The 25,267-nt window shown below is 43.1% G+C and overlaps 1 protein-coding gene across 1 annotated transcript; it reads right to left on the bottom strand.

Moving 5' to 3' along the window:
• Window positions 1-123: 123 nt before the first annotated feature.
• Window positions 124-1,567, bottom strand: purg (purine-rich element binding protein G). Its single transcript, XM_080017275.1, has one exon. The coding sequence runs from the start codon at window positions 1,346-1,348 to the stop codon at window positions 335-337; it is 1,014 nt and encodes a 337-aa protein (XP_079873401.1). The 5' UTR covers window positions 1,349-1,567; the 3' UTR covers window positions 124-334.
• Window positions 1,568-25,267: the final 23,700 nt, after the last annotated feature.

The following is a 25,267-nucleotide window of genomic DNA, read 5'->3' as shown; positions in this document are numbered from 1 at the left end:
ACACACACACACACTTAAAAAAAAGTTTAAACTTGATAATTTACAATTGTGTTTGGATTTATTAATCTAAATTACGCAATATTTGCAAAAAAATAACAAAAAAAACAACTCATTGTGGGTTAGATTCATAAAGGCTTGTTGTCATGCAAAAAAAAATCGAAAGTGCTTGTTGGCAATAGTTATACAGTAAAATACATAACCATATATTAAAGATTAAAGGGGGTGGGTGGCATTTGCTATAGTTGTTTATGTCCAAGTTGTCATTGTTTTCATTGTTTTAACCCCCTAAATCGATTAGTATATAGTAGATGGCCAATATAGTGATCTACTGTCGTCAATCATCGGGGTCCTCTTGCTCTTCCCTTTGTATCCCCCTCTTCTCCTTCTGACATGATATAATCAGCCTCATTTCTTCCTCGTACCGGATAAAGTTCTCTCCGAAACGAGCCCAGGCTTTTAGCGGGACAGTAATGGTGTTTCTATAGGGCTGCCTCACCTCGCTGATCTTCAGAAACACCCCGTGGCGGTTAGATCCGACGTCGAAGTAAAACCGCTTGTTGTCCACGCGAAAGGACGCCGCCTCTGGGAGGTCGGGGTCTCCGTCTTGGTTCTGGCCGCTTCCCCGCGCCGGATCCCCGCCGGCGTCCTCGCCCCCGTAGTCTTCGATGAGCTGCGACAGCGCGTCGCGGAACTCGATGAGTCCCTGTGCTGGCAGCACGATGCTCTGCTCGCCCCCAGGGCCGTAGTAACCGATGCTGCCGTGGCTTTTACTCACCGTCTGTCGTATGCGGAGGAACCTGCCCCTCTGGTTCTCCTTCAGGTCCAGGTAGTACTTACGGTTGTCCTTCTCGATCGATTCGCTTTTTAAAACGCGTTGGGCGGCCTCTTCGGACGCTGCGGAGCCGGCGGGAGACAACAGGCGCTCCCGCTGTGCGCCGCGGGGATTCCGCGACCGAACCCGGGCGTCGCTCCGCTCATCCGCCCGCTGCAGCGCCGCGGCGCTCCGCAAACCGATCCGTGCGTAGTAATCGATAAAATCCCCCAACGAATACCGTAGATCGGGTGCCATAGACATCGACAGAGTTAGCTTGCTTTTGCGGATGTTGTCCTGGCGCCCCCGTCCGATCCAAACCTCGGCGATTTTCAGGAAGCGTCCCCGGGAACTCTGTTTTACGTCCAAGTAGAAGCGCTTCTTCTGGACGTCGACCCTCTTGGAAGCGAGCTCCTGGATGTCCGCACCCTGCTGCTGCGTTGCACCCTGCGGGAGACATTGGGGCGGGTATAACAAGGGTGCGATCCTCCCTTGTCCTCTTTCCGTCGCTCTAAAACACAGATCGGCCATCATCATGATTTAGCGGCCATAGCGCTTGGTTTTTCCGGCAGGTTTAAGGTACCTCGAATGACCCCAAAATGGCGGCGGAAGCCATCGGTAGTTTCTCGTTCCCGGTTGAAAAAAATAAACTGGAGTAGTATACGGATCAAAATTGTTATGATCTACTGTCGAATACCGTGAGCGACGTCTGGTTTAGTAATTATACTCCCCCTAAATGGAGGTGAGGGTAAGACCCATCCGAGACACGGTGTTCTTGCCGCTTCAGATTGATGGATGAACTCAATGAACCCGCAGTCCCCCTCACTCTACCGCAGCTGAACCACCAGTTAAAGGGACAAGGTGATTTTAGGAAATTATAGATTATTGGGGAATTGCATTCTTTGTTAAGATTACAGGTATGCAGGATCAAATTACTTAAAAATGTAAAGTAAAAAGTATTCAATTACAATAAGTAATTCAATAAATCTATATGAATCATGTAACATTTATTTTATATAATAATAATAATAATAATAAAAATAAAAATAACCATCCCTAATCTCTGACCCCCAAATAACAACCCCTATTGTCTACATTCTGATTTTTATTATTTTTCCCCTTGGCCCTTTTCGGGCTAAAAGTGTCTGGCCCACGACAACAGCAAAACCACAGACATGGTTGGGGTCTCATTAGAACCGGGAAGTCTCAGACATCTTGCGGTTCAAGTTTGATTCATATCAATCTACATTGGGAGCAGTATTAGAGAAAACCGTTTTCAATTTACCGGAAGTTCCAGAACATTCGCACATCGCATAACGACCATAAATTTGGTTATATGTCATGTTGAATTGTATAAGTTGCTTATATGTCATCTTGAATTGTAGTTAGTTATAACATTAATATTGATATATTGTAGTCAAAGTATTTGTATATGTAGTATATGTAGTCATTATTAGACCATGACCAGACTCATTGTCAGCACAGCAGCAGAAAGGTTAGTGAAAGAGGCTGCCAAACAGTAACATCAGCATACACTCTGAATCGACGTGCAGTGCTTTGTCCTGACAAAGTAGCTGAAGAAAAGAAGACTAGACTGTCAAGAGGCAGTTGAAGAAAGCGGGAGAATTCTTAAGGTCAGCTTGGCATCATTAATTAATTGGGTAGGAAGTGACTTGGCAAATGGAAATATAGAAAAACAAAAACAAAAAGTTGTGACTTCATTGCTAGATGAACTTAAACTGTTAATGATTTATATTTTCCATGTGAACTCCAAAATGTGTCATTGGTGTCATACAAAGTGATAGTATGTTTTTTACGGGAACCTGGAAAACTAATTTGTATATAACACGACTAGCCTTGACCCTGTGTATTTTGCTGCCTGAAGCTATGTTTATTATTATTATTATTATTATTATTATTATTATTATTATTATTATTATTATTAATAATAATTTTTTTTTGTTTTTAATATTATTATAAATAATAATAATAATAATTAACTTATTTTAACAATATTAGCACTGCATCCAATTATTTTTGTTTCATAATGTATTGAGGACAAAACTGGGTTTTACTGCTGCACCAGGCCCGGGGAACAACAGATTAAAAATAAAAAGCCTTGTGTTCATGATTTGTCATTTGCTATGTCTTTCTACTTGCCCCCTACATCTGTGCTGTGGGCATGGTATAATTTCTGTTATAATATTACAGGCTTTGGCAAAAGAATATCACCGTCTGACCTTAGTGTGTCAAATTTAATCCAATTCTAAAGCAAAACAGTGCAGTCAAGAAAGACAAGTAAATTAAAATGAGATAATAAATAACATATACTGTATGTGCACTTGTATCTAGACAGATAGATAGATAGATAGATAGATAGATAGATAGATAGATAGATAGATAGATATTGTATTCATCCCTGAAGGGAAATTGCAATGTCCCAGCAGTTCACATCAAAACATGGCAGAAATACTTACAAACAATAGAATAAAAATATATAACTATAAAAATGAAACGTGTCAGTGAATAACCTAACATGGCAGGATAATCGAATAATGAAAAAATAATGGTAATTAAACCTTACCATTTCTAGAATCAGAATCAGAACAGTCTTTATTGCCAAGTAAGTTTACACGAACAAGGAATTTTTCTTGGTGTTCGGTGCATACATGAAACATAAATGTAAAACAATAAGTAAAATATAAGTAAAATATATAAGAATATGTAAAATTAGGCTGTTTTTTTAATATATTATTTTAATAAAGCTGTACAGTTTGTGCAGCAATGTGCAAATGTTCAGTCTAAAGTGTAACAGTACAATGTTCAAGAAGAATGAGGAATGTGCGTGAATGTAATGCACTGACATAACCATTTAATTTAAGGCGAAGTAGTGGGGGGGGCCTTGTTGATGAGGCCAGTTGCAGACGGGAAGAAGCTGTTCTTGTGGCGAGAGGTTTTGGCCTTGTTGAACTGCAGCCTCCTGCCAGAGCGAAGAGTTTCAAACAGTTTGTGTCCGGGATGGAAGGAGTCAGCCACAATCTTAAGTGCACGCCTCAGGGTCCTGGAGGCGTACAGGTCCTGGAGAGATGGCAGATTGCAACCAATCACCTTCTCAGCAGAGCGAATGACACAGTGTAGCCTGCCCTTGTCTTTGGTTGTTGCAGCAGCGTACCAGATGGTGATGGAGGATGTGAGAACTGACTCAATGATGGAGGTGTAGAAGTGCACCATCATCTTCTCTGGCAGGTTGAACTTCCTCAGCTGCCGCAGGAAGTATGTCCTCTGCTGGGCTTTCTTGACGATGGAGCTGATGTTCAGCTCCAACTTGAGGTCCTGGGAGATGATGGTTCCCAGGAAGCGGCAGGACTCCACAGAGTCGACTGTGGAGTCACACAGGGCGATGGGGGTGAGTGGGGCTGTGTCCTTCCTGAAGTCCACAACCATCTCCACTGTCTTCACAGCATTGAGCTCCATGTTGTTAACTAATCCCCACCAGAGATGAGCCCAATGAGGGTGGTGTCATCCACAAAGTTCAGGAGTTTGACAGACTGGTGGCTGGAGGTGCAGCTGTTGGTGTACAGGGAGAAGAGCAGAGGAGAAAGAATGCAGCCTTGACGGGAACCGGTGCTAGGTTGGTCCGGGAGTCAGAGAAGTGTTTTCCCAGCTTCACGTGCTGCTTCCTGTCAGACAGGAAGTCTGTGATCCACCTGCAGGTTGAGTCAGGCACGCTCAGCTGGGAGAGCTTGTCTTGCAGAAGAGCCGGGATAATTGTGTTGAAGGCGGAGGTGAAATCCACAAACAGGATCCTAGCGTAGGTTCCTGAGGAGTCCAGGTGCTGGAGGATGAAGTGCAGGGCCTCGTTTACTGCATCGTCTACAGACCTGTTGGCTCTGTAGGTAAACTGCAGGGGGTCCAGGAGAGGGTCTGTGATGGATTTGAGGCAGGAAAGCACAAGGCGTTCAAAAGACCTCATCACCACAGAGGTCAGGGCGATGGGTCTGTAATCATTAAGTCCTGTGGTCCTTGGCTTCTTTGGGACTAGGATGATGGTGGCGGACTTAAAGCAGGCTGCTACATGGCATGTCTCCAGTGAGGTGTTGAAAATGTCTGTAAACACCCAAGACAGCTGATCAGCACAGTGCTTCAGGGTTGATGGAGAGACAGAGTCTGGTCCGGATGCTTTGCGGGGGTTCTGCCTCTTGAAATGCCTGTTGACATCCCTCTCCAGGATCGAAAGAGTCATCACTGTGGTGGGGGAGGAGGCGGGGGGCCTCTGAGGTGAGAAGTTGTGAAGATGCCCAGTCTCCCGCTATGGTGGGGGAGGTGGAGCTGGAAGGCTGGGGCTGGTGGGAGTCACACGGGTGATGGTGTCAAGACTGTCCCATTGTCTTTCAAAGCGACAGTAGAAGTTGTTCAGGTCGTTGGCCAGGTGTGACTTGTTAATGGAGTGAGGTGTTTTTGGTTTGAGGTTCGTGATTTGTCTGAACCCTTTCCAGACAGAGGCAGAGTCATTGGCTGAAAACTGATGTTGAAGTCTCTTTGAGTCGTTTAGCAACTTGCACCTCATTGCTAAACCTGTACTTGGCCACTTTAAACATGCCCTTAACCACTTTAAACAACTGATCACTACTCCAAGAGGGGGAGAATCACCATGGGTGGAACAAATAAATATAGAACCCAACAACATTTACACAAAAACATAAGCATTGGACAACAGCATGTATTGAAAAACAGTTAATTAGGGCCCAGAAAACTGGAAATACAACTGGTCACGTAGCTTCTTCCTGTCATAGTTATGGCCGTAAATGAGAGAGGAAAGGAGAGCAATGCAGCCAGGAGGGTGCTGGGGTACACTTGAAGCAGGGGTGGTGGTGTGTGCGTTTGTGTGTATGTGTGTAAGGTGTCCACCAGTGAGTGTACATGACTTATCCCAATTGTTACTGGTGTAGAAGGTCGAAATTATGTCGTGGCGCCTCCATGCAGCGGAAAGGGAAGCCCCCCCGAAACTCCGCAGCCTTGTAGAAACCCTAAGGAAAAGCCCTGAGCACCCTGCCCTGCAGCCACAGAGGACCCCCTGGCCACAAGAAAAGCCAGAAGGCCGTGGAGCAACCCCCACACCCGGCCCCGAGGAGTATATCCCAGTCCCAAGGAGCACATGGGATCCGGCCCCCCCAGAGAAGTTGACCCCAGGGGCGCACACATACACATACACATAATGTTACACTAATGTTGTTTTTACACTAATCTCTGTCGCAATGTAGCTTGAATGTTATTCTCCCTTGTAAGTCGCTTTGGATAAAAGCGTCTGCTAAATGACTAAATGTAAATGTAAAGGTAAACCAACCCCGAGGTGCAGGCACAAGAGGCAGCTGCAGGCACAGAACCTGGGCTGCGGACGCCAGGCATGGATGGGCAGGCCCCACACCGACAGACCGACACCCCGTCCAAACCGCCCGCCCTGCAGGCGAGCCGGCAGGACTCCCATGACCACCCAAGCCCCGCATAAGGGCGAGGCCCACCCCACCGCAGCCGACCAGACGCCCCAGCCAGCATGATCGCTGAGTGCCCATCCATGTAGCAGAGTGTGCTAAGTGCGGGGCACCTGGATGTTAAAGCCCCAGTGCTCAATGTGGGCTTTTGCAGTTAAAATTGCGGGGTTGGGAGTGCCAGTCCTTCAGGGCACTTGAACTCAAATCACTCACACCCCTCCTGTCTCGCAGACCCTGGTCTGCTGGAATGTGGTTCGGAGGAGGATTGGGGTGCGAGTGTATGTGTTCTGAGCAAATCTGAGTGGGATAAAAATTTCAGTGTGTGACAGGCAAGATGGCAGCTGCCCGCTGCATCCCCACCCATATAGCTTGCACCCCACCCATCCCACAAGCCTGAGGCCTATTGTGTGGTGTACGTGCTGAGTATTGACAGAGTTATTATTTTGGCACTGGGAGAGATAGGCGAATCGGGACCAGATAGATGCAGGGGCACAGCAGGCCGGGGAGCAACCACGTGGATCCCCTCCCTACGGCTCCGACCGTGCCCTAGCATGCCCACCTCCCGTACCTGGTGGAAGCCAACCTACAGCAATCAGCCATGGGCGCCTCCGCCATTCCGGGCAGCTCTGCACCCCCATCAGGCCCCTGGTCAGCCCCCAGCCACCGAGCATGTAGGCCACAGAACAGAGGGTGGCCGATGGCACCCCCAACCATGGCCTGACCACCCAGCAACAAGCACCCCGCACACAGGGAATGCCAGAGGACAGGTACCCCGGCAGCCCGGTGTGACGTCAGGAGACCGCCCATCACCGAAGGAGGCCACATGGTGAGCCCCACGCTGAGCACACCCAGCCAGGTTCAGGACCCCGGTTGACAGGAATGGACGGAGCGCCGGACCAGCCCCGGCACGACTGGTCACACCCCCCCGATGCGACGCAGAAGGACACAAAGGCCCAAAGACCCGAACCCGCGACCCGCACCCCTCCCCTCCAACCTGAACACCAAACCCGCAACCATGCTCCAAACCAACACACGGTCGCCAGCTGCAGGTACTCCCCAGGAGTACACCCCCTCCGCCCCACCTCGGAGACATGCCAGCTCAACTCAGGAAAAGGAGCGGGCGCCACCACCCGGCCCCCCTACCACCCCCGTTGGGCTCAGGGACCCCCCACGACCACAGACCTATGCACCACGGACGTTCCCAGAGCCGCCCTGGCACCCACTCAACCGCAGAGCCCCGGCAGACCAGGAGGACCCCCACATGCCCCAAAACACCACGACATTGCCCCGACTTAGGAAGACTCAAGTTTTAAATGATGGAGTTATGTCAGTGATAAAAGTAGCCCATCTACCATTAAATGAATCAACATTGTTTTTGGATATTGCCAATAGTTTTTCCGTTGGGATGTAATCTATTAATGACTGAAATCATTGGGATGTGGTGAGGTTATCTCTCTTCTTCCAATTGAGTAATATTGTTTTCTTGGCAATTGTTAAGGCGATTAAAATGGGTTGGTGGTGTTTAAGTGGTGGGTCGACTGAGGAGTGGTCAATGAGAAGATATATAGACGGGGAGACTGGAATGCTGCACCCAGAAGGGTTGATAGCTTCTTGGTGATGTTGGTCCAGAATGCTAGGATAGGTGGGCAGAGCCAGAAGGCATGAAAGTAGTCATCTCTGGTATTAATGGAACAGTAAGAGCAAATGTCTTTATCCACAAAACCCATTTTGAACATTTTGTGTTCCGCGATATGTGCAGAATCCTATATTGGATGAGGTGCATTTGGAGTTGGGAGTCATAGAAAAGGTGTTGTTGCAAATAAGTTTCCACAGGTTGATATCGGTGAGAACAGCAAGGTCTCTTTCCCATTTCATTGTAGGTAAGGATAAAGTGTCATCTGTTTTTAATAAAAGTTTGTATATTCTGGAAAAAGAGATTTTTTAAGTGACCAATATGAGTGAGATGTTCAATCATTGGAGGTGGTTGTAGGATGTTGTTATTAGATTTTAACTTTTAGAGACTGCTGTAATTGAAGGAAGGCATGGCCACCAAAATTATATATATATATATACACACACACACACACACTACCCTAAAGTTAGGGATATTTGGCTTTCGGGTGGAATTTCAGGATAAACCTAAAATGCACTATAACCTTTACAGGTGAACTTAATTTGACCTTCTCTAAACTTTTGAATGTCCAACTTTTCAGTGTTTCAGTACTTTTTGCACAACTTGCTGTTCTCTAACAAGGAGCTGAACGGCAAAATTCACAACAGATGTTTGATCCATGAATCGACCAATACATTTCCTGGTTGAATTAGAATTGGTATTTATACAGTCCTCTTCATCATGCTGTTCACATTTTGACATCATGAGACCAAGACGACACCTAACAATTGATCAACAGTACCTCGCCATTGCGAGGCTTCAAACAGGATGTTGTCAGAGGGAAGTGGCCACTGAGCTTTGAGTGTCACACAGTGTAATCAGCATGTTGCAACAGAGATACAGAGAGACTGGAAGAGTCACAGAAAGGCATAGAAGTGGACGTCCTTTGGCCACATCAGACACTGATGACCGCTTCATTGTGAACAGTGCCCTGCGGAACCGGATGATGAATGCCACTCAACTCCAGGCACATTTAAGGGAGGTGAGAGGCACCCAAGTGTCACGTCAGACCATTTGAAACCGTTTCCATCAGCGTGGTCTGTGTGCTAGACGACCTGCAAGGGTACCTGACCACACCACCAGGCACAGGCATCATTGTCTTACACGGGTCAGGGAGCATTTACGCTGGACGAGGGACCAGTGGGCCTCAGTGCTGTTCTCTGATGAAAGTCGATTCACGTTGAGCAGAATTGACGGCCGCCAACGATATTAGAGATGTCAAGGAGAGCGCTATGCATCAGCCACTGTTGTCACCAGACGAGCCTTTGGGGGTGGTGGTGTTACAGTGTAGGCAGGTGTGTCTAGTCAATACAGAACAGCCCTACACTTTGTGAATGGTGCAGTGACAAGCCCATACTACCTGAATAACGTCATTAATCCTTATTCATTGTGCCCCTGCATGTACAACACAGGCCTAATTTCATCTTCATGGACGACAACGCTCCAGCTCATCGAAGTTGCATCCTTAGGGAACGGCTGCTAGAGACTGGGGTACCTCAAATGGAGTGGCCTGCACTTTCTCCAGACCTGAATCCCATAGAAAACCTATGGGGTCAGCTGAGTCGCCGTGTAGAGGCTCGTAACTCTGTACCCCAGAACCTCAATGACCTGAGGGCCGCCCTTCAAGAAGAGTGGGGTGCCATGCCTCAGCAGACAATAAGTCGACTTGTGAACAGCATGAGACATCGTTGTCAAGCTGTAATTGATGCTCAAGGGCACATGACAAGTTATTGAGACATTGACATTTTTTGTTGTGGTATACCTACCACTGTTGTTGGCTTTTGTTTCAATAAATTGTTTGAGATGAGTTAATTACCATTGCATGCTTCTACTTATATGCCCTACTTTCATGATATAATATTGTAGCGTGAACTTTTTACATTTTCCATAAATTTCACCCAAAAGCCAAATATCCCTAACTTTTTGTGAGTAGTGTATGTAACATGTATCACTAAACTTAAAAAATATATGTAGGGCCGCCATGACCAAAACACAACAACACAACAGGAATGCCATGTCAGCATGTGCCAATTGCCATGTGCCAATGTCAGCCTTGGATTGAAGTCCAAAGATTAAAGTCACTTTTTGGTCATTCACTATTAACACTAATTAAACGATTTATTTTCCTCACACGGTGTGGGCGTGGCACAGCCTTGAATTTCATGTTGGAAAACAGCCACTTTGTTGTCACTTTTTCGTCATTTTAATGCTCTGTAATTTCGCGGACTCCTTCAATCCAATTTATCCGGTCCCACCAACACTTGCACTTTGAGGACCCCGTCATCGCTGCTTGCAGCTTTTATCAATTTGGAATGCTTTGCGATAAAATCTATTAACAAAGCACAAACAATAGTTCTAAAACAAAAACTCACCATACACCTCACCTTACAAAGTCGCATTTATGAACCAACAGATACTTTTTCCAGCAACTTAAAACCTGCAACAACTCACCACACCAATCATTTCTTGACACAAAAACAAACCGTTCAAACCGTTCAATATCTATTCATACTACTTCAGCATAGACTACTATTGTTAACTGGCACTTAAATTCAATTAGATTTTAATTCAGTCTGCTAAACACACACTCGTCCGTAGATCTGTTTGGGCGATATGCAAGGGGGTCCAGGGTGTCAGGAAGGGAGGAGCAGATTTGGGTTCTGACTAGCCGCTCGAAGCACTTTGTGATGGTAGAGGTCAGTGCTAAGGGGCGATAGTCATTCAGGCAGGTGATGGGTTGTTTCTTTGGTACCGGGACAATGGTTGTCTGTTTGAGGCAGGTGGGGACTGTAGACTGGATCAGGGAGAGGTTGAATATGGAGGTGAATACCTCCACCAGCTGGTCGGCGCACGCTCTGAGGAGATGGCCTGGAATGCTATCAGGCCCTGGAGACTTCCGAGGGTTGACTCTTTTAAGTGCTCTCCTCACGTCAGCCGTAGACAGGAACAGAGTGCAGTCATCCTGGTCCTCCGCTAGCCTTGCAGCCGGGATGGTGTTGCTCACCTCAAACCGTGCGTAGAAGGTGTTGAGCTCGTCGGGAAGAGAGGCGGCTGGGCTGGGCATCACTCCTGTTTCTCCCTTTGTAGTCTGTGATGGTGCGCAGTCCACACCACATGCAGCTGGGGTCGGAACTGTGGTAGTCCGACTCCAGCTTGTCCCTGTAGGCTCTTTTGGCATCTCTGATGGCTTTCCGAAGGTCATATCTGGACTTCCTCAAGGCCTTCCTTGACTCTCAGGAGGATGTCATCAATGCACTTGTAAATGTAGGCTGAGACAGTCTGTGTATGCATGGATGTCCCCATCAGCTGCAACACAGAACATCTCCCAGTCCGTGGTTTCGAAACAGTCCTGGAGAGTGGCAGTGGATTCCTCACTCCAGCGTTGGACTATCTGACAAACCGGTTTTCCTTGCTTTAATCGTTGTCTGTAGGTTGGTAGGAGAAGAATGGAGGTGTGATCTGCCTTACCAAAGGCAGGGCGGGGGAGGGTTTGTGGCTGTCCCGTAGTTGTGAATAACAATGGTCGAGAGCAGGTGTGGGCAAACTTTTTGGCTCAGTGTTCACATTGACTTTTGAAATTTGACAGATGGGCCGGGTCAGCACAAGATGCATACATATTAAACATAAACAGAAAAATAGCATTATAGTGTTAATACACTTACCTTTTAGTGGGAACAGTGTTGTTGATCACCCATTTTTGCCAGTGCATCCAAGTCTGGTGTAAGTTTTGTTGTGGCAATTCTCAGAACAGATCTGAGGGGTTCATCACTCAACTGGGATCTGTGGGGTGCTTTGTCGGTGTTAATCACACTAAAAGTCTGTTCACACATACGTAGAGCCAAACAACACCAGCATCCTCCGTGCCATCTTCTGGATGTTTGGAAATTTGGGTGCGCTTAATGAAGCATAAAACTCATCCAGTTTAAGAGTGTTGAACTTCTCCTTTAAGACGGTGTCACATTGGAGATCAATCAGTTCCAACTGCAACTCCTGTGGCGCTGTTTCAGGGTCTTGTGAGAAGGGACATGACACCAGCTGAAGTGACTTGTCAATTTTTCCAAAATCAGAGAACCGACAGCAGAATTCTTCATGCAGGTCATTCAGTGATTTCCTGTATTTTTTCACATGTGGGGCCTCTTTCAACGTAGCCATTGTGGGGAAATGAGCGAATGACTTGTTTGGCATTTGCTTTGAGAATAAAGCTAGCTTGGTTTTGAAGGCTTTGACGTTTGTATGCATTTCATGCACAAACTGGTCTTTCCCTTGTAGCTTCACGTTCAGCTCATTCATGTGTGTCAGTATGTCCACAGCAAAAGCTAAATCACAAATCCAATCTGTGTCACTCAGCTCAGGAAACTTGTCAGCGTTCTCAAGTAGCTCCAAAAATTAGATAATCTCCTGTTTGAGCTCCCACACTCATTGACATACTTTCCCTAAATTTAACTAGCGGACATTAGAATGGTAAAGCTAGTCCCTGTGATCAGCGTCAGTTTCTTCAAGAAACTTAATAAACTGACGATGGGGCAGTCCCCTCGCTCGAATAAAGTTAACAAGATTTACAACTGACTTCACCACGTGGTCAAGCTGCAATACGGATTTACACAGTGCTTCCTGGTTGTAGTATCTTGGTATTTTGCCGTCAGGTAACAGAGACCAACTCCTGGTTTGTTCACCTTTTATTAACCGTCTTCAGCAACATGTGGCGCGGCCGTAACATGCCAGGCTGGCTATTAGTACAACAACTGACAGAGAGAGTGAAGGAGCATATACTTAAGATAGAGTCCCTCTACTGGCGAAGTCATGTAACTTCAATCTATCACATCCCTCCCTTCTTAGCTCTTGCTTTTCTGTCCTTTAGTTAACCAACGAAAATAATAATACACCACAGCATTTTCTTTCCCGTCTAGCCAGTAACATAAACATAACATAAACTTATATATATATTTTAGCTTGCTGTACCCTGCTTCCTTTATATAACTTTATGTAACAATCACAATGTCAGAACACCTTTTATTTCTTCCGAACACTTTATCTACTTTTCTTTCTTTTTATTTATTTATTCAAACACTCATCTCCCCCTTAAGGAGACTAGGCACATTCTTGCCCCTAAAGGCATCCACTTTATGTGGAGTAGTCTTTCAAATGGTTTGGAGGACGTTTGTCCCTCCTTGATCTGCGCAATCTGTCGGCTGATGTACCCCCTGGTGCAGTATCCTCCTGGGTCACCACCGGCACAGCACTGTTGGTGGTGAGAACTTGCGCCCTCCAGTGCTCCAGCAGCTGGTGGACTGGGTTCTGTTATGTCGTCCCCTGTAGTACTGCACACCGGTGTAGGAAGCTCCTCTTCCTGCCTGCTGAACAGCTGATCGACATGTCGCCTGACCCCTTTTCCATCCCGCAGCAACACAGTATAGCAAACTGGTCCTGTTAACTCCTGCACTCGTCCAGGTATCCATTTAGGTCCATATCCAAAGTTCTTAGTGTAGACAGAGTCACCTTCCTCAAAGATGCGATGTTTGGCTTCCTGTCATGGTAGTTTTTCTGACTTGTTTGTTTTGACTCGACTTTCTGTTTTAAATCTGGGTGCATCAAGTCAAGTGTACACCTCAGCTTCCTTCCCATCATCATCCCAGCTGGTGACAATCCAGTAGTCGACTGTGGAGTGATGCGATAGCTAAACAAAGCCCTATCCACCCTTGTCTCTATTGTCCCAGCTGTGCTCTTCTTCATCAGGTCCTTGAATGTTTGCACCGCCCTCTCTGCTAGACCATTAGATGAGGGGTGGTATGGTGCTGATGTGACATGTGTGAGTCCTGGACGTAAACTCTTTCATGTGTTTGCTGACAAAACACTGAGCATTGTCGACAGGATCATTTCTGGAATGCCATGTGTGCTGAAACTGTTCCTCAAACAATTTAGTCACTGCAGAGGTGGATGAAGTCACTGGATGAACATCCAACCACTTGAAATGCGCATCCACAATTAATAAGAACATTCTACCCATGAAGGGACCTGCATAGTCTATGTGGAGTCTTCTCCAGGGCTTTTCAGGCCACTCCCATGGATGTAGTGGTGCACTCGAAGGTGCTTTCCTATGTTCTTGACATGTAGCGCATGATTTTACTTTAGTCTCTATTTCCGCATCCATGTGAGGCCACCACATGTAACTTCTTGCCAAACCCTTCATACGGCTCATTCCTGGGTGTGACTGGTGTAATTCTTCCAGCATATGAGCTCGTCCTCTTTCTGGTATGACTAACCGGGCTCCCCACAACACACAGCCATCTTGTACACTCAACTCACATTGTCTCTGCCGATAAGGATTAAAGTCAGTGTCATGGTTATCTGGCTAACCTCTCAGGATATACTCTCGTACCCTGGAGAGTATTGGATCTGTTGTTGTCCATTGTCGTAGCTTGGTTGATGTCATCGGCGGACCATGGTCCTGATCCATCATCAGCACTTGCTCCTCGGGTACTGACACAGGACACTCCGGTAGTGGGAGGCGGCTAAGAGCATCTGTGTTGTCATTGTCTTTACCTGCTCTGTAAGCAATGCTGTACTCGTACGCTCTCAACAGCACAGCCCATCTCATGATTCTCTGTGACGCCATCTGTGGTACCGCTTTCATCTCGTGAAGTAGACTTATCACAGGCTTGTGATCAGTGCAAATCACAAACTTTCTCCCATAAAGATACTTATGGAAGCGCGTGACACCGAACACAATGGCTAGACCCTCTTTATCTAACTGGGAATCGTTCTTTTCTGCAGCGTTGAGCGTTCTTGACATTAACCCAATGGGTTTCTCCTCTCCATCTGGCATCCGGTGTGCTAAGACAGCTTCAACTCCATACGGCGAAGCATCGCACGCCAGTATTAGTTCTTTGTTTTAATCATAGTGAACTAACACACTGCTTGACTGTAACTCCTTGGACTTAGCAAAAGCTTTCTCCTGCTCTGGCCCCCAAGTCCATTGCTCCTCTTTTCTCAAAAGCTTGTGTAGTGGTGCCAGGAAGGTCGATAGGTTTGGAAGGAACTTGTTGTAGAAGTTTAACAGTCCCAAGTAAGCTTTAAGTTCAGTGACTGACTTAGGTGCTGGCGCTTCCTGCACTGCTTTCACCTTTGCTGGCACTGTATGAAGTCCCTTGGCGTCCACTCGATGTCTTAGAAATGTCACTTCCTTCTCCATGAATTTGCATTTGCTTCGTTTTAGGCGCAAGCCTGCATCTTCTAGTCGCTCTAACACTAAATCTAGTGTGTGGATGTGGTCCTCATCATCCTTTCCTGCCAGAAGTATATCATCTAGATACACAGCCACATTCTTTAGTCCCTGTAGCACACCCTCCATTGTGCACTGGAAAATAGCTGGACTAGAGCTCACCCCGAAAGGTAACCTTGTGTATGTGAATAGCCCCTTGTGTGTATTCACTGTTGTGTATTTTCTAGCTTCCTCCTCAAGCACAATTTGTTGATATGCATGACTCATATCGAGCTTACTGTACTTCTCTCCCCCATCTAAGGATGCAATCAGATCCTCCATTCTTGGAATGGGGTATTGTTCTGATGGAGACACTTTGTTTACTGTGAGCTTATAGTCTCCACAGATTCTCACTTCACCATCTGGTTTTAAGACGGGCACGATGGGTGCCGCCCACTCTGAGAATTTCACTGGCTCTATGATTTTTGTTTTCTCAAGCGTCTCAAATTCATGTTCCACTTTTTTCTTCATCGCAAAAGGTACTGATCTTGGCTTATAAAAGCATGGGGTGGCGTCCCGAGCCACATGTATTTTAGCAGTGAATCCTTTTAGCTTCCCTAACTCATCCTTGAACACTGTTTCATGCCTTGAGAGTACTTCCTGTACAGTAGCCTCACTATCCACTATCTTGTGTACATCTTGCCAGCCTATGGGTATTTTTAGAGCTTTTATCCAACTAAGCCCCACTATACTCGGTCCCGAGCCTTTGACTACAACTACTGGTAACATCTTGGAACTGCCTTTGTACTCTACTGTTATTTTAGATGCCCCACGTACTTTTACCCTGTGACCACCGTATGTCCTCAGGTTTATCATACACTTCTGTAGTCTAGGCTTCTGTACCCTCCATAAGTTGTGGAATGTTGCCTCTGCCATTATGGTCACTCCGCAACCTGTGTCTACCTCATAGGTTGCTCTTGTGCCATTTACACTTAGTTCTATCTTGATGGGCTCTTCTTTGGGAATGACTATCTCGTCCTGCATGTTATACATAGTCATTTCTGTACTCTTTATGCTGTAGATAGTCAAAAACTCATCACTGCTACTGTCCCCTCCATCTTCTTGCATGAAATTTGCTCTCTTATCCTGCTTTTCACTCCCCCCTTTCAGCTTTTTCTCGCCTTTCCTCTTCCCTCTATCAACAGGTTTTGACCTGCAGGCTCTCTTAATGTGCCCCACCTTCCCACAGTTATGACACTTTTCATCCGCAAACCTGCATTCATTGGCCATGTGGCTTATTCCCCCACACCTGTAGCATTTCCAACGTCCAACCTGCTCTTTTGTGTACGTATCGGACACTTTGCATATGGTACCTGTCGCTCGGCTCCATTTAGCATTGTCTCTCGTACTGTTCAAATCTTTAATGTCCTTGTTCGCAGCCTCCATTGCCTGCGCGTTGGTATTAAACTTCCACCGCTGCACTATCTCACTAGGCTTCGGGTTGAAATGGTTCTTTAACAACCTTACCAGTTCCTCGAACGACTTGTCTCCCGGTCGCATCAGCGTGTAGGTCTTCGCGCCCACACAGCTCAGCAGCATCGGAATCGCGATTCCGTTCGCTATGAAGAAATGATGCAGGATCTCGCAGTACTCTTCCCAGCTCTGCGACTCGTTGTCAAAGGGTGCCACCGACCCCACTGTAGCAGCCATGTTTTTGTCTTTGTCTTTACTCCGTGATAAAGGGAGCGCCCAGCTTCTTCACGCTTGTAGCAGCACGCCAATATCCCGTTACCGCGATAGCCTTAGCTTTAGCTTAGCTAGCTACGCTTCACTCGTAAAAACTTTCTGCTCAAACCACGCCACAGTTTTTCGAACATTCTTCCAGTTTATCCTCGTCGCCATATGTAGTATCTTGGTATTTTGCCGTAAGGTAACAGAGACCAACTCCTGGTTTGTTCACCTTTTATTAACCGTCTTCAGCAACATGTGGCGCGGCCGTAGCATGCCAGGCTGGCTATTAGTACAACAACTGACAGAGAGAGCGAAGGAGCATTTACTTAAGATAGAGTCCCTCTACTGGCGTAGTCATGTAACTGCACTCTATCACACTAGTGAATTATGCAGTCTAGGAAAATTACCTCCTGCTCAGGGTTGTCCTCTTTAACCCTCTCCTGGATTCTTTTGAGTAGTCCGACGTTTTTTTTCCATCAGATTTGGCGATCCATCTGTGGTAACGTTGGCAAGTGTACTCCAAGGTAGCTTGTGCCTCTTGATGACCGCCGACACACTGTCATACAAGTCCTCTCCCCGTGTTTTCCGTTTTAGGGATTCCATGGCCAAAAACTCCTCCGTTTTCTCAAAATTGTCATTAATCCCTCTGATAAAAATTAAAAGCTGAGCGGTGTCCTTTATGTCATTACTTTAGTCCAGTGCCAAAGAAAATTATGTAAATGACTCCGCTTTTTTGTTTAGCTTGATAGCTAGCTTCATCAATTAATTCAACAACGTGAGTCACTGTCCTGCATGATAAGCAAATTTTTTCAAATTTGTTCTTGCTCCAAGACAGAAGATACCTGCTGTCTCTACCATGCACTCTTTGAGAAACTCCCTTTCGGAGAAAGGCTTCCTGGCTTTTGCTAATTTGAATGCCAGCAAATAACTTGCCTCGTGCTTGATTCTTGGATGGCAGTTTGTCGGACAAAGGTGTTTTGCTGAGCCTGCAAGCCAGCTGCCAACCTCTGAGCGGTAGCCGTCTCTTATGCATTGATTGGTTGTTAACGTAATTAGCATGCTTGGTAGAAAAGTGAGGGCTGATGTATTCCTTTAAAACCACAATTGTTTCTTGGCAAATAAGACATACAGCCTTTGACCAGACCTAGGTAAAACATTTTTTAGTTGTCCATTCCTTATTAAACACTCGGAACTCACTGTCGACTTTTCTTTTCTTTGGCCCACTCAATGTTGCAGATGGGTTCAGAGTAGTACCAGAGTAATAACAGAGAGTAGCTCGGGCTCCACAAAATCAAGTCACTGCGCCTAATGCGCCACCTGGTGAAACGCCAGGCATCACAGGTCAAGGTGAAATGAATGCAGTCAAAAATATGAATTCTGTACCAAAATACCGATTAAAAAGACCAATGGGCCGGATGTGGCCTGCGGGCCCTAGTTTGCCCACCCCTGGTCTAGAGTCGGATCACCCCTGGTAGGAAAGTTGATATGCTGGTGATATTTAGGCAAAACATTCCTCATATTAGCCCTATTGAAGTTGCCACAAACAATAGAAGTTGCCTCAGGGTGAGCGTTCTTCATTCCATTGATTACTCCGTAAAGGTCCTCTAATGCACACGTTTTATCCGCCTGCAGGGGTATGTAGACCGCCGTGATTATAGCGGAGCTGAATTCCCGCTGGAGGTAGAAGGGACAGATTTTTATAGTTATGAGCTCCAGGTCCGGAGAGCAGTGTTTTGAAAGTACTGATATATCCAAACCCAAGCGAGAGTTTACCATAATAGAGACCCCACCACCTCTGCCTTTACCTGACTCTGTGCTTTTGTTGTAGATGGAAAGAGTGGAAGAGTCTGGCACCGTAGCGACCAGCCAGGTTTCTGTGAACGCCAGCACACAGCAGTTTGCGCTGGATCTTAATCCATGCGTGTAGGTTGTCCATTTTATTGTCCAGGCATTGAACATTTGCCAGTAAAATGCTCGGTAGCGGCGGATTGCAGTATTTCGTCCGAGATCTGCATAGAATTCCGGCACGTTTGCCTCTTCTCTTTCTCCTCCGTTGGCGTATTGGTAATTATAATTGGTATCCAGTCTTTCCTGGTTTATCTAATATTTTTTCAAGGAATTGATCATTTATATTTTATAAGCAGAATCTTCAACACCTAAGAGAAGAAAATAAACTGAATCTGACAGTGATTTTTCACAAAAACATGCTTGTTAATTGTTAGTTACCTGTCTTAGTTTAGCCTTATAGCAAGTTGATTTACTGTTTAATGATGCAATGTGTTGTCATTTCATCGGGATTCTAAATAGCTAAGAGAAGAGAGGTCACGGCATTAGACAGCGATGAAACACAATCAGGTATTTGACATGCTAAATGAACTTATTGCTATTTTAGTTTACTTTCCTGCTTTTGTGCTCTCTTTCTAATAGTTCATCACAAAATCAAAACCTGCTGCTTTTATTTCAATGCTACAGACACACTCACCGGTATCACCATTATTATCTGAGAAAGACACTTTATTTCCCTAAATTTAGTGAACACAACTGTAGTGGTTAAAACATTGGCTTACTCTTAGAGAGTGCAATTCCTGTTAAAATTCCTCATTAACATGAGATGAATCTATCGCGCTCTATTTTGGATATAAGTAACTGACAAATGTATAAATTTTGGTTGAATTTCATTGATAAAATGGTTTATAAGTTGGTTGGTTGGTTCCGATATACATAAGTCTATCCCATATACATAAGCCTATTCCCCTTATCTCTTCTGTAACCCCACCCTGCATTACCCTTGAGTTCTTATTTTATTTTATTTTATTTTATTCTTTAGCATTCGACTTACTGCATTACATTTTAGGAATTAGTTAGTTGGTCAAGTAGAAATTCTTAGGTAGCTACTGTGTTCAGTCTAGGACATATTGGGTGTAATCACCGGGTGCGTTGCATTGACATTTCAGTGCATATATGTATGAAAGTATGTACTGTATATGTATGTGAGGAATAAACCTCTTGAATCTTGGTTGATATTCTCTTGTCAAAACATTTTGTCAGACAATCTCAAGTGTTAAAAAGGAGAAAAGTGCTCAAATTAAGATGTGCATCGATTGCAATTTTCTTGGCCAATTCTGAACAATGATTTTACAAAGTCTGACCGGCTGATACCGATTTTGGCTGATTTATTTTCTTGAATATTTTTAAATCTTAATTGACAGCATACATACATACATCAGGCTCACGGCTGACTTGTTTGTGGGACAAGCCTTTTTATCAGTTGAACACTGGAGACTAGGACTCATGAGAATCAGGTTCAGGCATTGTCCAGCATTGTCTTTCACTTAGGTAATTGGCATATACATGTCCTGCACATTCTCAGCTAGTGAAAATCTGAATACCATTTAGCTTAATTGTGATGTGGTGCCTTTGCCAAGTTTATTTTTTTCTGCATACTGAGTTGCAGTTCATGTGTGAGATAGTCAGCTACAAATCTAGAGTTGTCATGCAGATTTTGCCAACCCTAACCCCTTTAGCTACTGATTGGTTGAAGAGTAGGAAGAAAGAAGAAACAGTCTTTATTCGTCACGTAACACACCACACTACAACACATGCTTGCACACACGCTTTGATGGTGGCCGGTGAAATGGATCCTCTGCTTTTGACCCATCCTGGCTTGTCATGTGAGCACGGGGAGAACACGCAAACTCCACACAGAAAGGCTCCTATTTGGGAGATAACCCACCCGGAGCACGGTGCCAACAGTGCCCAGGCGGGAATCGAACCCAGGACCTTCTTGCTGTGAGGCAGCAGTGCAATGCACTGCACCACCGTGCCACAAAGATATGTTTTTAGATATGAGATATGTTTTTAAAGAGTATATAAAGAACAAAGATTATTAAGATCTTCTTTGGTTTACTACAACCGTAGATCCATTTAATTTCCTCAAATTGCATTCTTCCTATGTAAACACAATTATATATTCCTTGATTCACTCAGAATTGATAATTTTAACGGATTTCATTTGCCAACAAGAAAACGCAAACCTATCAGATCTGTTTCTGGAGCCTCTGAAACAGGTATTTTACAAGATAATGTAGCTTTTTCTAAAAAAGCGGAAATAGAGCAAACTGTATTTGTTCATTGATACACTCATGATTGATTATTTTAACAGGACCTTCTGTGCCAAAGACAAATCGGAAACCTAACATACTACGGAAACATGTCAGGGGTGCCTCCAAAACAGCTATTTCACAAGATAATGTTACTTAATTTTATCAACAGCAAAAGCCTGCAGCTACTTTCTTTCTTATGCAATGGGGGCTTACTAGCTTAATAGCCTACTATGTATTCACTAAGATGCTGTGTAAATATATTGTACGCTTATAATTACAGAGTCTGTGTATCTTTAAGTAATTTGATGGTACAGCAATGTCATGGACCAGCATAAAATGAGTTATTGTTATTGGTCCAGATGTCACGCATGACACTAGTTTTATTGAATATCATCTTTTACTGTCAAAAATTCAAACAGTCATATTATGGTTTTTTTTAAATGCTAATTTAAATTATGATAGAAATACAGATGATAAAGATAAACAGTAAAATATAACATTTATAAAATCACGATCATATGGGACATCTGGAACAATCACAACATCCCACTTTGCTGGTTAATACACATCGCTGTATGGAGGTGATTTAGCAGCATGAGAAATGTAACAGTGCATTTTGCAGTGCATTTTGGAGTCCTAAATGGTTGGAACTGGTTCTAATGTTATGGCTGATCGGTGTTTATGTTGTTGTATGATGTTGTTGTTGTTGTGATTTTATTTTTTCCTATTGAAATAAGAAAATGAAAGTCAAACCTGATTTGGATAACAATACACCCACTGATGCACAAAACCTGGACACATCCTCAGTGTTGTTTCCTGGATTCACTGGGTGTTTCAGGCGACCCGACCGGGGTGATCAAATCCCGGCCTGTGTAAAAGTGGCATGCTACACCCACTGCACCCACTGCTCTCCCCCTTTTCAACCAGAGCCATCTGGAGGCTTTTTCTGCTGCCTTCACGTTGTTGCCTATGGCCTTTCTCCGGTTGGCGCCTGTTATGCCTAATGTGCCCTAGGCTTTGCTCAGGGAGTGGCTGGCGAATCCCCGACTGCCCACCTCCACTGGCATGCACCTGGTCTTCCAGCCGTTCCTCCGACAGTCCTCCACCAGCTCCTGGTACTTCTTCCTCTTTCTTTCTTGAGCCTCCTCCATCCTCTCCTCCCAGGGAACCGTCAGCTCCAGCAAGAAAAGTTGTTTTGTGGCCTCTGAGACCAAGATGATGTCAGGTCTCAATCTGGACTGGGTGATGTGCGGTGGAATTTTCAGCTGCCTCTCCAGGTCAACTGTCATCACCCAGTCTCGGGCCGTGGAGAGCAAACCAGCAGAGCAGTTCTTTGGTGTCTTTTCAGGCCTTTGTCCTTCCTTGACAAAGTGGATGGCCTTGGCTCTGTCTTGGGTGTATAGGCTGCCCTTGATCCCCTTGCTGATTTCTTCAGCGATGGATTTGAGGACCTGGTCGTGCCTCCAGCGATACCGACCCTCACCTAGCGCCTTGGAGCAGCTGCTCAGGATGTGTTCCAGTGTCCCTAGTTTTGAACACAGGGGACATACAGGTGTTTCTATTTTGCCCCATATGCACAGATTGGATGATAGACCCCCTGGATCAAGAACTTGATCCTCTGGGGGTTCCACTTTCAATCTTTCTTTCATTGAATCTTTCAATCTTTCTTTCTTTTTTCAATCTTTCTTGCAATCTTTCTTTCAGTCTTTCAATATTTCTTTCAAACTTTCAATCTTTCTTTCAATCTTTCAATCTTTCAATCTTGCTTTAAATTTTTCTTTCAATCTTTCAGTCTTTCTTTCATTCTTTCTTTCAATCTTTCAATCTTTCAATCTTTCAATCTTTCTTTCATTCTTTCTTTCAATCTTTCAATCTTTCTTTCAATATTTCTTTCAATCTTTCTTACTTTCAATCTTTCTTTCATTCAATCTTTCTTTCCATCTTTCTTTCATTCTTTGCTTCAGTCTTTCAAAATTTCTTTCAATCTTTCTTTTAATTTTTCTTTTTTCAATCTTTTTTCAATCTTTCTTTCATTCTTTCTTTCAATCTTTCAATATTTCTTTCAATCTTTCTTTCTTTTTTCAATCTTTCTTTCATTCTTTCTATAAATCTTTCTTTCTTTCAATCTTTCTTTCAATCTTTCTTTCAATCTTTCTTTCAATCTATCAATCTTTCAATTTTTCTTTCATTCTTTCTTTCAATCTTTATTACTTTCAATCTTTCTTTCAATCTTTCTTACTTTCATTCTCTCTTTCTTTCAATATTTCTTTCAATCTTTCAATCTTTCTTTCATTCTTTCATTCTTTCTTTCAATCGTTCTTTCATTCTTTCTTTCAATCTTTCATTCTTTCTTTCAGTCTTTCAACCTTTCTTAAAATCTTTCTTTCAATCTTTCTTTCAATCTTTCTTTCATTCTTTCTTTCAATCTTTCTTTCAATCTTTCAATCTTTCTTTCAATATTTCTTTCAATCTTTCAATCTTTCAATCTTTCTTTCTCTAAATCTTTCTTTCAATCTTTCTTTCAAACTTTCAATCATTATTTCAATCTTTCAATCTTTCAATCTTTCTTTCAATCTTTCAATCTTTCTTTCAATATTTCTTTCAATCTTTCTTTCTTTAAATCTATCTTTTAATCTTTCTTTCAAACATTCAATCTTTCTTTCAATCTTTCAATCTTTCAATCTTTCTTTCAATCTTTCTTTCAATCTTTCAATCTTTCTTTCATTCTATCTTTCAATATTTCAATCTTTCAATCGTTCTTTCATTCTTTCTTTCAATCTTTCAATCTTTCTTTCATTATTTCTTTCAATCTTTCTTACTTTCAATTTTTCTATCTTTCAATATTTCTTCCAATCGTTCAATCTTTCTTTCATTATTTCTTTCAATCTTTCTTTTTTCAATCTTTCTTGCAATCTTTCTTTCAATTGTTTAATCTTTCAATCTTTCTTTAATTCTTTCATTCTTTCTTTCAAACTTTCAATCTTTCTTTCATTCTTTCTTTCAATCTTTCTTACTTTCAATTTTTCTATCTTTCAATATTTCTTCCAATCGTTCAATCTTTCTTTCATTATTTCTTTCAATCTTTCTTTTTTCAATCTTTCTTGCAATCTTTCTTTCAATTGTTTAATCTTTCAATCTTTCTTTAATTCTTTCATTCTTTCTTTCAAACTTTCAATCTTTCTTTCATTCTTTCTTTCAGTCTTTCAATCTTTCTTTCAGTCTTTCTTTCAATCTTTCTTTCTTTCTTTATTTCAATCTTTGTTTAATTCTTTCTTACAATCTTTCTTTCTTTCAATCTTTCTTTCAATCTTTCTTTCAATCGTTCTTTCTTTCTTTTAGTCTTTCTTTCAATCTTTCAATTTTTCAATCTTTCTTTCATTCTTTCTTTTAATCTTTCAATCTTTCTTTCATTGAATCTTTCAATCTTTCTATCTTTTTTCAATCTTTCTTTCAGTCTTTCAATATTTCTTTCAAACTTTCAATCTTTCTTTCAATCTTTCAATCTTTCAATCTTTCTTTCAATTTTTCTTTCAATCTTTCAGTCTTTCTTTCATTCTTTCTTTCAATCTTTCAATCTTTCAATCTATCTTTCATTCTTTCTTTCAATCTTTCAATCTTTCTTTCAATATTTCTTTCAATCTTTCTTACTTTCAATCTTTCTTTCATTCAATCTTTCTTTCCATCTTTCTTTCATTCTTTCCTTCAGTCTTTCAAAATTTCTTTCAATCTTTCTTTCAATTTTTCTTTTTTTCAATCTTTTTTCAATCTTTCTTTCATTCTTTCTTTCAATCTTTCAATATTTCTTTCAATCTTTCTTTCTTTTTTCAATCTTTCTTTCATTCTTTCTATAAATCTTTCTTTCTTTCAATCTTTCTTTCAATCTTTCTTTCAATCTTTCTTTCAATCTATCAATCTTTCAATTTTTCTTTCATTCTTTCTTTCAATCTTTATTACTTTCAATCTTTCTTTCAATCTTTCTTACTTTCATTCTCTCTTTCTTTCAATATTTCTTTCAATCTTTCAATCTTTCTTTCATTCTTTCATTCTTTCTTTCAATCGTTCTTTCATTCTTTCTTTCAATCTTTCTTATTTTTCAATCTTTCTTTCAATCTTTCTTTCAATCTTTCAATCTTTCTTTCAATATTTCTTTCAATCTTTCTTTCTTTCAATCTTTCTTTCATTGTTTCTTTCAATCTTTCTGTCTTTCAATATTTCTTTCAATCTTTCAATCTTTCTTTCTTTTTTCAATCTTTCTTTCAATCT

This window comes from Zeus faber (genome assembly GCF_960531495.2).
Source record: "Zeus faber genome assembly, chromosome: 17".
Classification (NCBI taxonomy): Eukaryota; Metazoa; Chordata; class Actinopteri; order Zeiformes; family Zeidae; genus Zeus; species Zeus faber.
This window is presented reverse-complemented; position numbering and strand designations above follow the sequence as displayed.

Bases quoted from the DNA above. Each gene is read 5' to 3' on its own strand.
- purg (XM_080017275.1), bottom strand. From the start codon at position 1,348: ATGATGATGGCCGATCTGTGTTTTAGAGCGACGGAAAGAGGACAAGGG.